Source organism: Scatophagus argus, chromosome 15 (assembly GCF_020382885.2).
Source record: "Scatophagus argus isolate fScaArg1 chromosome 15, fScaArg1.pri, whole genome shotgun sequence".
Classification (NCBI taxonomy): domain Eukaryota; kingdom Metazoa; phylum Chordata; class Actinopteri; family Scatophagidae; genus Scatophagus; species Scatophagus argus.
The window spans coordinates 14162106-14177008 of NC_058507.1; the positions used below are offsets into that span (position 1 = coordinate 14162106).

A 14903-nucleotide genomic window follows, 5' to 3' on the forward strand; every position below is an offset into this window, starting at 1 on the left:
CTGCATTAACTTTACTCCTGGGGCAAAACATTTATTGTAGTACTTTACTGACTGATATATTTTCCAAGAACTGCAGAATTTCTTGAATTGAATGACATGACATTTATGAGGTGATTGATCACCAGGTAACTGTATTTAAACACGCTGTAAGCCATATCTAATGTAAAGAGCCATCCAGCTGCAGAGTCCCCAGCGGGCCCCATTTAGCTGCTCTGACAGCGCTGTGCGGCGTGGCGTGGCTCTGTGTCAGGCGTGAGTCCTGTTGTTTGGACGAAGAGGCATTCCTCACATACCTGCTGGCTTTGAGCAGCTTTATGTGTGCATACTAACTTTGCCTTCAAACTCCGGCTGTTTCACGGAGCCCACTCCACCACCTTCACCACCACCAGGGGCAAAATAGGATAAGGAACTTCTCCAAAACCAATGAAGGCTCCCAGGCCCAGTGCCAAGACACCAGGCTTTTACTGGAATAGGGGAAACCAAGACTGTGACTCAGAGGATAAGGTGATGGGAGCAGGTCACTAGGAGAGTTCCTGAGACTCTAGGGGGAACAGTGTGCCGCTGTGCTGTGTTAGCCCTCGCTCCCCCTCCTCAGGGCTTGGGCTAAGAGCATAACAGGCTGCTGTTATAGGAAAGGGTCAGCCTGGTTCGGCTCAGTTGGTCTCAGGCAGACACACCCTGGTCCTTTCAGTGAGTGAAAGGATAAAACGCTGCGTGATTACATTTGCACTAAGTAACTGACAAAAATGTAGAGGTTTATCGAATCCACAATCTCAAGTTTCCTTTAGCCCTTCATAAAATCATATGAAGCAAAATTTATGTAATTAATTAAATTTCCGGCACGTGCCTGAGGCTTTTGAGACAAACTGTGTTGTTGTGTCTCTCTTTGTAGAAAAATGAGAAGAGAACGTCCTTTCTTTGGAAGGGAAGCCAGTCCAAAGTTTATGCTGACATGTCATTCATTATGAGTCTGTATATTTGTATCCTTATACTTATTTCAGCTGCTTGTTTCTTTCTCTGTGGGTTATTTGTGCTACAGAACTGGCACAGGTCCATCTTTCCATGCATTCTGCAGTGCTGATAAGAAAAAAGATTCTGAGAACCAGTGTAAAATATAACTTTAAGAGTAGTCAAATAGTGACTTGTAGAAAAACAGTCAAAGTAGTGTGGCAGTAGTGTACACACACAAACACACACACACACACACACACACACACACACACACAGAGTTCTAGCAGTGACACTTCTGGTGTGTGACACACACTCATACACACACTAAACAAACAACCCTTCAGGAATAGTGAGCTGGCATGCTGTCGCAGCCCAGCAGCTGTGCCCTGTGAAATGTCACCCAGAGTCTCTGTGTTTTGATTGGAGGACGTCCACCTGCCTCCTTGACAGGAAGGCTTTTCGTGTCGCGTCACTGTCATGCAGTCTTTGCCCCAAAGCCACTGCACAGAAGGTGAACCTGCAGTACCCCTGTCTCACTGTCCATCACCTCAGCCAGCTAGCCCCCACTCAACCGTTATCATCCTATGTTGCACCTTGAGTGAAGCTGCTTTGTGTGGTGGCGCCACCCAAGTGACTCACATCTCCATGTGGGCGTAATAATAAATGGCTTATACTGCTTCCAAGTGTGTTCAGCATGCTCATTACTCCCATGTGTGCACTCAAAACACCAATTTAATGTTTTACAGAAGATAGTCCTCCATATTTCCATCAACAGTTTGTGTGTGTTCCATGGTCATGGTCTAGCAGCAAGATACCTTTGCATGAGACTCAATGAAAGCAGGTACAGTTACAGTGTGGCTTTGTCCTCCAATAATGCCCATTTAGCAGTAGTACACGGTGAACAGATTTCATGGTGGGCAAGGCACAGAGCACGGACACTCTGCTTGACAAATCCACACTACTCACACTCGCTCTTTGTTTCCTGTCTGATTAGTTATGTTCAGCAGGCACTTGTAAACTGTGTGGAGGCTCCTGCAAGAAAGCAGAGCGAGCATTGTGCCTTAGTACCCCGTGAACCATCCAGGAGAGCTAATCTGTCATTAGAGCAACAGATTCTCAGCCTTGGAGTGCTCTGTGCATTTGTTCCAGACAGGCTGCGCTCAGTGAAATGATCTCATTCTGAAGGACACACCTTCATACTTTCTCTGTAAGCCTTGTACTGCAGTAATATGTCTGGATTGTGGACCCTGCCTGGGATGTGTTGTTGTGACTGTTGTCTGCTTTTTGGAAGGACAGCTTTGGAATGCAAGACAAAGCAGCCGAGTAGGATAGGGGTAGCGTGTGCGTACGTCTGGACATGCATATGCAAATGTGTGAGTGTATGGACAGCGTGTAGCATATTTAATCAGAAGTTAACACTGCCAGCAGGACATTACCCAGTGCCCTTATGCACCAACTGAATCACAAGTACAGGCTTGCAAAAACACTAACTTTGTTGTTACTATTATAACCAGTTGTTATGCGTCCACAGATGATACTTCCCTTTCAGGTCGTTCAGAATGCACCCACACACTTCGAATGTGCCTACGGCCTCTAGCGGCCACAGAGACCGAGCACTATGTTATTTCTTTTTGCAAATGTGTTTTTCCAAAGTTTCCATCAAAGCCAGAGCATCATCAGACATCAAAGAGCCAGATTGTGGGTTCCCTAGTTTCCAGGCAAGTGCTGCGGCCAAGAACCCAGTGAAGCTCAACAGAACAGCGCTTGCTTGTCCTCCCCTCTTCCCTGGCCCTTGTTTGTTTGAATCATTTGCTCCCTGACAAGTATAAAGAGCCGGCCCCTTCGTTAGGCTAACGAAGGCCACAACAACTGTTAGATTTGGGTAGCACGCTCAGCTGGCTCCGACTCATGGGAGGAGGGGTGAGGTGAGAGAGCGAGGGAAAACAGAGGGCACACCAGTAGAAATAGTGAGGAAAAGATGAAGAGGCAGGCAGAGAGAGAGAGAGAGAGAGAGACAGAAGTTGAGCAGTGTCTTTGTGATGTTCCCAGAACATTGCTCAGTGACCCAGTCGGCCTCAGGAGAGCAGATGGATGTTATGTGCGACCTGCCATAGAACCTCTCGACGTTTGGTTTGGAGCTCATCAGCTGATTGGTTTCCTCGCTGGTCATGTGGCTGAAGGGACACCCCTGAGCTGCTGCTCCATCAAGCGAGACCTTGTTGGTGGTCCAGGAAAGTGTGTGTGTGTGTTGGGAGGGGGGAGCTGCATGGGTTTTGTGAAACCACAGACACAGTAGTCAGTGTAGATGTTTTTTTTTGTTTTTTTTTTCCCTTTCGTCTTTTGAATATTTGTGCCTTGTGCATCTGGTGAACAGGCCTCTAATAATTCAGCCAGTATTTTCCACATTTGTATTCATTCCCTCTTTCAGTATTGGTGATCTCAGTAAGGGAATGTTGTGTTTCTTGTACAGTTCAATGCTCTTCAAAGGAGCAGGCCCACCTGATTGAGAATGTCTCATGATGCTGCAATGCTGATACTCTCAGGACTTTAGGACTTTGACTGGCTGCCAGCTCTGCTGCATGGCTCGCCCAGGCTCCTACACATCCCCTCATCATGGCTGTTGTAGGCCACACACTGCTGCAGCACACCCACAAACACATACATTACATACTGCAGAGCTGCTGCAATCGCTCATTCAATTTGCTAATATTTTCATCCAAATCGTGAGACATTTACACATAACTTAAAATGACTAAATCCTGTGAAGTTGATCCCAGAATGATTCTCTTTCTGATCTTGAAGCTTGTGGATAAGCAATAATCAAATTACTGTAATCAGAAACATAGCTATGTGGTGCTTTACTTAATTATAGTAATGTGATAATATCATCTAAATAGTGATTAGGTTTTATACACAATTAAACCTCTCATTTTGTTGTAAAATCCAGATTAAAGAAAAATTCTGTTTGATACACATTTTTAACTAATAGATGTCGTCTAAACGTAAAATAAATGATATCCAAGTATTCAAAAATAACAAATACAAATTATGATACTCTATTCAGAGTACAGCAGAGAGATACATAGTAATTAATTTGCAATTTCTAAACACTACTAGTTGTTATTAAAAGAACCTAGATAAGATATTTTAATGTTCTTTTCAACTAGATATACAGTTAAAGCTGTCCAGCATATCATTGGTACTAATAAAAGAAGTTAAAACAAATCAGATTGGGGCATGTAAAGATTTTTTAAAGTCAAATTTAAGAACAGTGAGGTCAAAGCCTAATTTACAAAAGAATTTATTTTGACCAATGAACAATCAATTTTTGTGAAAAGCAAATCGTAGAACATAAATGAGAGATGAACAGTTCTTTTGTGGAGGGAAAACTGTGAATAAATTTATAATAAATAAATATAATTATGTGATGAAGTGAAACTTATAGACGTAGCATAAAACTTTTTGAAACTTTGGTGATTAAACATCCAGACACAAGCCACTTGATCATCAGCAGTGGAAGTTGAAGTATCAGCCCCTGTAGGCAGGGTCCAGCAGCAGAGGGTGTCACACCAGGAAGCCTGCGCTCTGGCCGGGTGTCTGGCCGTCAGCACGGACCCCCTGCCCTGGGTAATGGGAAGCAGTCTTCCTGTTAAATGTGGTGGAGAGAAGTAAATTACTGGGGTGCAGCTGTCGGCAGGCAGGCTGGCTGGCATTGCGGCGGGGGCGGGGGGACCAGGAGGCTGAAGGAGGTGGCACCTCCACCACTCGCCTCCTCTCACGGCAAGCCCGCTGTGTGCTTACTTTGCTGTGCAGTGTCCTCCTGCTTGCCACAACTGTGGTTCTCAGCATTGCCCCCCTCGGTCGTTGCTCCCCTCTTGTTCCCTTTTTACCTATGTCACTTCCTCTTTCTTTCTCCCATTCTAACTCCCACATTCCTTTTCTCCTCTTCTCCATTAACTCCCCTCTTTGCCTCTGCCTGCCCCCATTGCTCCCTGATCCTCCCCCCTGCATCCAGCACACAATCCTCACCCACAGCCTCACTACCCTGTTGCTAGGATAATGAGCCTGCTGACAACTCAGACCCATGGCGGAAGCGGCTATGGAACAGTGAAAAGCACCCAGAAGCTTCTCCAACATCGATCACATCACTGGCACCGCTCTTCAGTTTAGGGGGGGTAGGGGAGACAGCGAGATGAAGGGGATGCTCAGCTGTCTGCAGACTAAGAGCTGAGTGTATCCACAGATATGTGTTACGTCCCTCACAACATCAGCCTGTTATATTATTCAGAGTGTATTTTATAAGTTATTCAGAGGCCTTACAGACAGGAAGCTGGTCTCAACAAACACGTGAAGACTGCCTTTCTACAGAAAAATGGGGTTTGTTCCTTCCTCATTTTAGGATGTTAAATCTTACACTAGTCATTGAGAGTTCATTGGCACTAATTTGCTTTAAATAATGTGTGTTTATTTGTTTGCCATGCGGTAACCCAGTTAACTAATCCATGGACTGCTTGTTTACTCAGGGAGAGGGGGCAAATCTCAGCTCCAGTGTGGCGGAGAGGGAGGGGTTGGGGGGGACTTCTCAGTGTCTCTATGGTAATCAGCAGGTGTCACTCACCACGGAGAAGAAGTGAGGGCTTTCTTACAAGCGTGAGAAAGCGGGGCAGCCTCCATTGCACCCACACCCCCCTGGCTTTTTTTCCTGTTGGGGTAGCAGCAGCAATTGCAGTGATAGAGAGAAAGAGCGAGGGATAAGGGGAAGAGACAGAGAGGGCTACATTGGAGGCCCGGGTAGCCCTTCCCCACAACCTGTTGATGCTGCTGCCAAAACCCTGGCATTGGAGTCTCCCATCCAGCTGCATGGGAGAGAGAGAGGGGCCAACAAACGAGGGTTGGCGTAGACGAGGATGTCAGGAAGACATAAAGAGAAGGGGTGTAAAATGAAGGAGCCCAAATTCCTGGACAGTTCAGGAACACTTGTGAGCCTGGTACTGCCTTATATGGTCACAGCCAGAAATGGGTAGTTGGGTATCCGGGGAAGCACAAGAAGCCCTGCTCAGAGCTCTGTTGCTCAGAGCAGGGGATGGTGCTGGGCGGAGTTTGCGGTTGCTGGGGCTCAGTGGTGACCCCTGCATCAGGGAGCCCCCTCTCCTCTGGAGCGGGCGGCCCGTGGCTCATTGAGATGCAGGGCACAGGGTGGCAGGCCGCAGCTGCAGCCTACAGGCAGAACTCGGCAGAAAAGGGCCGAAGGGATGGCGGGGGCGGCTGAGGAAAAACCAACAAAAGGCGCAGCCCGCTCACCCCCTCCTCCCTCGCTTTGGAGTTCTAATTCCCTAATCCTCAACCTCCGCCTACCTCCCCCCCTCATCCGATTCTCACCACTCAAACACACACACACACACACGTTCATGCAGTTACCACTGGCTCCCTTCCTCTCATCCCCAAGCTGTGAATGGCCAGACGGGGACCAAATCTAACAGCAGCTCCCTCAGGAAGTCCAACCACTGGCTGTGGGCACTGAGAGGCACATTTTCTCTGACCCTCTCTTGGGTGCTCTCACTGTGTGTGTGTTCTTATATTCAACCACATGTTCTGTGACTGTGTGTATGGTTTATCTAGTGCCAGGTGTATACAGTGGGCCTCTGTTTAAATTATTGTTCTTGAAATTTCATTAAAATCCTTAAAGTAGAAAGAGTCCAGACAGAACAGGAGAGAGAGGGATGACATGCAGTCGAATTGTTGGTTTGAACACATTGTCACACTGTGGCCTCTCCTTTTGGTGGCCCACGATGAATGCTGCATGATGTGTCTTATTAAAAGCCAACGAGCCACAGCAGCTGAGACCTCAACATTCCTGTTGCTGTCACGTAGAGACGGACAGAACAGGACGCTCCTCGGAAACAGCCACTAACCTCTGTCACTCTCTCTCTTTCTCTCTCTCCCCCTTCTGTCTAAAGGCTTCCACGTTTCTTTCCTTTTATTTATTGACCCCTCAACCAGTCTGCCTGGCCAGCCCTTGCTGTTACGGCGTCTTAAGCCAAGTTGACTTGCAAATGGATCCAGTGTCGAAAGAAAACGTCGAGTCTATTTTAATCTTGCAAGTCTTTGACAAATTTGTCGAAACTTTCAAATTTGTAAACCTCGACACGCTCTTGTGATCATTTCAGTATGTGAAATAGAAAACCTCACTTTGAACTTTCTAAAAGATGTTTTCAGATTTGCCTAAGGCAAACTCTGCTGAGTTACCTTTTTGGATTAGAAACTAGTACACATGGACGTACGCTGCTTATAATTAGTTGCACTCCTGCATAAGCAAACAAGATGCTGCTGTGCCATGTACAACTGTGGTCGAACCTGTTCTCTCCCCCTGTACCTGGTTGTGAGTGTGTGTTTGGGGTATAGAGGGCGTGGTTGTGGTAGACTATAGCTGTCCACACACACAGACATGCAGCAGTTGGCAAATAAAGATGAATTCTGTTGTGTTTGGCAGCGGTTCTCCGTTCATTATTTTCCACTTTGCCCAGTGCGCTTCCCAGACCTCAGCAGCTGCTTGTCATGTAAAGACACTCTATCAGGCCCTGACAGCTCCTCCCATGCACACACACGCACAGTATGCATGGCTCATACACACTCCACCCCCCCCCCCGGTCTTACATATGTGGGGAACATATGTAGTGATCTGTCTCACTACCACTCCGCTCAGCACAGCTCTTTGCACACTGCGTGGCTTTCTCGTCCCCTCTGGTTCTCTCATCTCTCATCTGGTGTCAAATCATTCTTCCTATTCTTCTGTCCTTCCCCTAATTTGGTTGAGTTCAGCCACATGTCTGCTGTCACACTTGACTTTTATTAGAAAGGCTTTGATTCCGGGACAACGTTCGTTTGGTGGATTTCCTCGTAGTGAAGTGCGTCTGTGTGTCTCTGCAGTTGCAGTCTGACCTGAAACTTGAAGGAGGTTTCATCTTATCTAGGCTGTGGTCAGTCTGTCTGTTGGCCAATTTCCTGTTTTGGAGAACACGTTGACATCAAAAGAGTTCAGTTTACATCAGTGATGATGAACTGACTTAAAAGCAGAAGGCTCTCCTGTATTGTTATGAGACCCATTGTCCTTTGTCAGCAGTCTGCACTGTGTTTCTCACTGTACACAGGATGTATTTGGGGTTTACCCTGCAAAACATTGAAGTCATTTCTTATAGAATATTGAAAACATCTGTGATAGCTAGTCTCAGTAGATTTGGTCTTGAATTAATCTGTGGATCTGTTTTACTGCTACTGTATTATATAACACTGTTTCCACATTTACTCTCCTGTGCTTGAGTCAACGGTTAAAAGAAGAAAAGAAGCACAGCTGTCAGTTTCACTTTCTCGTCAAGTCGGTGCGTGTGACAAGAAGAACCGAATAAAAGTAGAAGAAGGGGAAATGGGTGTAAATAGGAAGCTGACAAGGGTCATCTTTGTTGTTTGTGCAGACTGTTTGCAGGGGTTACACTGCAGAGACAAACACACAACCGGATATAACAGCTTCCACTGTTGTCATGTGACTAAATTTGTGGTCACAGACGAGGAAGCTGCAGTATCCTCCTGTCTAGAAAGAGCATGTACTAAGTTAAGGATGGTGCTGCATTTCTGAGACAGTTTTTTTCAAAGGTGTGTGTCAGTGTGGAAAAAGATGACCACAGCTCCACTTTTTTTTTTTCGGTGCAGTTTCAGTAACATAGTCGCTGTTGAACTGATCTCGTGAGGGTTTTAGAATTCACTTCATTTGTTTTGTGTGGCCCCTCCCCAGTAACCACGCAGACCTGCGATATTGGTCTTAATATCACAGTTTCATTATTCAAGCAACTGACAGTTTCTTATACACTCTAGTGACAGAAAATAGTGATCTGACTTTGTCATGTTCCTGACATCCATGTGACCAAGGCCACCTCAGTGTGAGAGAATGTCTAGCTGATACAAGCCATGCCTTGCGCTGCTGCGTCACATACGACCACCCATGCTACTTCTGGTGGGTGCTGTGCGTCAGTGGAGCTGGCAGGAAAGGCCCTGAGCCTTCCAAAGTGGATGTTGTTGTAATCCATGACACACAAATACCTGTCACTACCCACAAGGCAGTGTACACACACATACACACACAGATGTATTTACACACAAGCACGCATATGCGTACACATAAACACCTGTCTCTACCCATCAGAGAATCTGAATGCTATAATGTACGAAAGGTTTTTACTCAGCCTGGAAGTGATTTGCTGCGTTCCTGCAGCCAAACCAAAAGTTCTAAACTGAAAGTTTAGTCTCCACCGGTGAGACAATCATCTATGGTGAGCCTTTGTCTGGTGTCACAGTGTCAGGTAGGGAGCTCATTATGCTGTCTCTGCATTGTGCACATACTGTCCTCACTGTGGGCTGGCATGAACTATAGCTGGGGGATATGGGTCAGCCAAAACCTGACCACAGAGCGAGGCACCAGCTGGGGCCCAGCTGAGGAAAACAAGGCTCAGTACAGAGGGCTCAGGAGACTTTCTGGCCGCAGTGTGAAAGATTTAGGCAACTTATGTTTGTCTTGAACAGACTTCTTGGTTTAACTCCCAGCTGGTACTTCTATGGCTACATGTGCTCTTAAATAGCACCTCTTCTATGCTTTTCATTTCTTACTTACTTTCTTACTTACTTTGTCCTTACTTCAGAAATCTGAAGTAAGAACGTAGTTCTCTTGAGGGCCTGTGATGAATAACATGCATGTGGATTCTCGGGAGACCAGCGTGCACGGGTGGGTGACTGATGTGGAAGTTGATCGGTGAGGCTTGTAGTTTAAAACGGACAAACGACTCATCACGTCGATTGTGTTGCATTGAATCAGGCATGAGGGGAAATCCACCAAAGAGATTCCTTCCGGTGTGCATTTCAGTTAGGACAGCACCCGTCCGATGACTGACAAAGGCTAGCTAATTTCTAAACGAGCAATGTTTGGCTTGAAAACACTTACTCTGCAGAAAAAAAAGATGAAAAAATCTTCTCCTGTGCCATGATGAAAAATGTAGTAACATACTGTACATCTGCAGCAGATTGAAGACTAAAGCATATTGTGCTCTGGGGCAGATGTCTTCTTTTGTGGTGACTGGTGCCACCATCTTGCCAGCCGCAGTAAGTCAGGTGTTTTGCATTTGGGTGTCATCTTTTGGTTTAATAGCTTCATACTCTGCTGTAAGGTGATGTACAGATAGCCGGTTTGACGAGGCTTCATCCTGCTGTGTGTGGTCAACTACAGTGTTTCTCTTCTTAAATGTCCTTTTCTTTTCCTCCTCATCTTTTAGCTTGACAAAGAAGAGCCATGTGGAAAATATCCTATTAGTTTGCTGCGCATGTTGTCAAAGAAATGAAAAAGAAGCGGGATGAGGAAGTTAATAATTTTAAGCCGTCAAAAGTGACAAATCCTGAAAAGAGATGTTTGGTCAGTTTTTTAAATTCTTGTACTCTCCTTAAATATTTTTTAAGGAAGTAGACTGAACAGAGGAGACAGTCTCAGACATAATCTGTTCTCGCTTTCATCAGTCAGAAGTGTGTGTGTTTGAAGGAGGGTAACAGAAGCTCATATTGACAGATCTCCTACCTCTCCCCTGCAGACACTCATACACACACACACCACACTTCTGTGTTGGAGGAAATGGGGCAATTAAGGACAGCTTGCTTCAGCTCTGCATGGGGTTAATATGCGGCTCCGTAATTAAAAATAAATTACACTTTTCCTGTATAAATATTCAAGTCCCTCTCCACTGTGTGCCACTGCCTTGTTATGGTATGTAAGCTATTTTTCCCCCCGTCTGCACAACATCTGGCGCAACATTTCCTGAAGCATCACCGGAATAAATTGAGTTTAGTCTGCCTACGAGAGATTCATTTGTGTGATGCTAGTGTGTCTGCGAATGGGATGGACATGCATGACTTGAGGTTATGGCTGTTGTGTAGAAAGTGCAAACTGAGGAAAGTTTTATTTGAAAATCAAATTGAGGCTTTGGCAAACGCGATGTTACAAAATGATCGATAGGGGGAAAAAAAAACAGAAGAGTGGTTACAATAGACTACATTTACAATAATAGCATCTACATTTTAAAGGGGAACTTGACCAATTTTGTACGCGAGGCTTGAGAGTTGCTGTTGTGTTAAGTAAGAATAAAAGTAGTGATATCATTTGGAAAGAAGTGAGCTTTTCAGACTTCTGTCGCCCACTCCTCATCTGCACTTGAGGTTAGACACTAGTGGCTACTAGCACAACACACTGGAATCTTGAACTGTCAGTGATCAGGTGCATTATGGGTAATGTAGCTGGCAGACATGTTTTTGACATGGAAGAAAAATATGTGAAATAAAAAGATAATATCTCAGATTGTGCTGTACTGATTTTGAAACTTTTTTGTTGGAGACTGTCCATCTGGACTCATGGGAGTGCAATACTAAGTTCTTTTTTTTTTGTCTCAAGTATACAAAACTCTTTTGAACAAGGCTTTTTTCCCATCTAGGACCATCTGCCGACTTGAATCCTAAATCTTATGTTACCAGTGCATGGAAACGGAGGGAGGATAGAAAAAAGGACAGTTTGAATGTTCCCTGAGAGTCTGTCACTGCAAGCAACTGGAAATGGGACAGACGGGTTGGAGGAAAGGGTCCTGACTCCTACTAAAACCACCATTTGTCCTGCAGCTGACCTACTCTAGAGAAAATATGGTGACAAGATGGTCATTTTAGGGAGCACTAGTGAACAGCATGGTAATTAGATTGCAGGAAATGTGGTGCACCTCTGGGAATTAAAAAAAGAAACAAGAAGGACAACACTGTTTTGTCATTAATCATGAAACCACATTGTAAACAAAATGGTTGTGTAATGGTCAGCATTTTGAAAATGAGAAAGCATGTGAAATTTTTCAATTAAGCTTTGTCCATGAGCAGTAACCCCCTGAAAATCCCTCTTGCTCGGTGTTGAGCTGTTTTTATTTGATCTCTTATAACACAGCAGTCCTTTTTCAACCTCTTTCTCATATCAGGAGAATACATCAAGACCTGGAGGCCAAGGTATTTTCTCCTGAAGAGTGATGGTACGTTCATTGGTTACAAAGAGCGACCGCAAGATGTTGACCAGCTGGAAACCCCCTTAAATAACTTCTCGGTGGCACGTGAGTATCTGCTTCAGAGAAACCACTGCATTTCTTTTCCTTTCTGTCTCTCGGCAGCTTGTTTGACCCTTTTCTGTTTGCTGCTCTCTTGTTTTTACTTGCATTGTTGTAACAAATTTGTTCACATACTTGTTTTGTTTGGATTTGCGTATCCAGCCTCTAGGTCCACCCCGAAAAGCAACAGTTATAATTTCTAAATTCATGCCCAAGTCCCTAAAAGTAAATTGTTAAAGTTAATCATCTCACGTATTATGACCAAGATTCTTTGCCATTTTACGTCTCTTAAAATGATCATGAACAGAATATTAGCAGATTAGCTGTAGCATCATCTCAGCAGCATCACAGCAAGTTTCTTTCAATAGGGGCACCACTCTGAGGCAAAGCTCTTCCACTGTACACGCATGCAAGATGCTGGCATTAATATCTCAGCTGTCATTGCTCTTCTTTCTGTCTTCCACATACTGTCTGTTTTTATATGACAGAAAATAACAACAACAACAAAAAAAAATGCCCAGAGCAGCTCAGCCCACTCCATCTTCACATCAGAGAAAGTTGCTGTGATAAGCTGTGCAGATGACTGAACACAGCAATTAGACAGCATACTGTTTGTTTAACAAAATGTTTCCTCTCCGACACTCTTGAGTTATCGTGGCTATTAGCTGCCTGATTTCAAGTATTTATCTGGGCTCCGCTCTGAGGCTCTGCCTCCATCAGCGGTGGCTTTGGTTTTTGTCACCACTGCGACCCCACTGCAGAGGACACATGGTGCGTCGCTGCTGACGGGGATGCTGCAGCTGGATTACATATTCACCCTGATGGAGCCATGTTGGATCTCAGTGGTGGTCCACTCCCCTGGCCTCCATCTATCAGACAGAGGCTATTTTGTGTCACGTTTTGACATATTTGCTGACATGTTTCATTTGGGAACAGATGTTAATGTGAAGGAGGTGCAGATGGAAATATCCGCTTTCTAAATTCAGTTATAACACTGTTGTGAGCAATTGTTTTGCAGACTGCTTCCCAAACAGTTATTTGCTACAAAAGTGTGAGAATTGAGAGAAACTGGGGGAAAGGATGATTTGCTTTTAAATTTGCACTTCAGTAAGTCTAATAAGGATAAAGAAAATAAAAGAAAGAAAAAGTAAAAGTTGTCCATGCCAAGCATTTTCTAGTTTCAGCTTCTTGTTTTATATCACTGTAACTCAAATATATTAAGGTTTTTGAGTGTTTGAGAAAGAAAAATGTTTTTTTTGGTACTATTTTGTGACATTTTATCAACGAGTAAGCACTTGGTTAATCAAGAAATTAATCATCTGATATATCAATAATGAAAATAGTAAACCAATTAGTCACAGATCCAGAAATAAAAATGATAAACACAGTATGCACATAGTAGTGCACAAGTCTGGAATTCAAACTGGACTCGATGAAATACTAGAATTTGTACTAAATTGTTGTATATATTTTTTAATTCTAAGAAGTTCTGTTTTTATGTAATACTACACAGATTCTTAAACCCTAGATAAGCAAATGTTAAGTTGTAAAGGGGCTGACAAGATCTGAGTTATTTTCTTTCACCAAAGTGCACCTGTCCTTTTCCAAATTGGCTGACAGTGTCTGTTAGGGTGGCGATAAAGATAAATGGCTATAACTGTGGGTCTGTCTCTCCCCTCTTCTCCCCTACGCATCGGCCCTTCTCGACGTCTCCCTTCCTTTTCTCCCTGGCTGTGGTCAGAGTGCCAGCTGATGAAGACAGAACGGCCCAAGCCCAACACATTTATCATCCGCTGCCTGCAGTGGACCACTGTCATCGAGCGCACCTTCCACGTGGATACCCCCGAGGAGAGGTAAGCGAGAAACACGCATGCTCTCGGCTCGTAGAGCAGTAAAACACAATTCGTTTACATGTAGAGAATCTGCTTGAATGCAGTTTAACAGCTCTGTTTTTCTAACACAAAAGCAAACACCAACATAGTTAATTATTGTTATGCACTCAACACAGTGTCCACTGGCTGTTGGCAGAACTCACACTTGAAATTGCCTTCCTGTTGATAAGAAGACAATTACGTGATTGACTGATGTAATCTCTCTGCTGCCTATGCCTCCCTCAGGGAAGAATGGACTAAAGCCATCCAGGCAGTGGCTGAAGGCCTGCAGAAACAACAGGAGGAGATGATGGACTCCTCTCCAGACCCCATGGACATGGAGGTCTACCTGACCAAAATCAAACACAAAGTGGTACGGCCCCGTCTCACTCTGCTGTTTAGCTCCTTCTCTCCTTTGTCTCAATGTGATACACCTCAGTGTCCATTACCATGTACTTTTACCTCATTCAAATTATTCCTCCCCACCCTGAGTATATCCTGGTCTTCCATGTTGACCATTGCTCTTCTCAGCCGCCCTGCCCTGCCTTGCCTTATTTGCACTGACATCACTTTAGCCCTTTCTCAGCCTCTCCCAGGCCACTCTCCACTTTCCCAACATCAGCCGTGGGTGGCTTAGCACCAGATAGCATGTCCACCAGGTTTCACAACCCCCACATGTGCCATGTCATAAAGGTCCAAGGCCACCGGATTGGATGTCCCCCACACAACCATTTTCAACATTCTCTTTAGCACCAGGGTTAAAGGTTAACTGAGATACAACCACATATAGGTTAAACCATTAGAGGAGTGGAAATTACATGGTGGGTGAAATAGTGCCTTAAATGATTCTGCGTTGTTGTCAGTGGGATTGTGTGTCTTGGCTAGTTAGAGCACGAGTCTGTTAATACTTCTGCTTGTA

The 14903-nt window shown here is 44.7% G+C and overlaps 1 protein-coding gene across 2 annotated transcripts in view; it reads left to right on the forward strand.

Moving 5' to 3' along the window:
- Positions 1-14903, forward strand: part of akt1 (v-akt murine thymoma viral oncogene homolog 1) — a 30427-nt gene that overhangs the window by 6119 nt on the left and 9405 nt on the right. For both annotated transcript variants that reach the window (XM_046412639.1, XM_046412638.1), the window contains exons 3-5: positions 11991-12119; positions 13855-13966; positions 14231-14357. In XM_046412639.1, coding sequence (XP_046268595.1) covers positions 11991-12119; positions 13855-13966; positions 14231-14357 — 368 coding nt within the window. The remainder of the gene's footprint in view (positions 1-11990; positions 12120-13854; positions 13967-14230; positions 14358-14903) is intronic.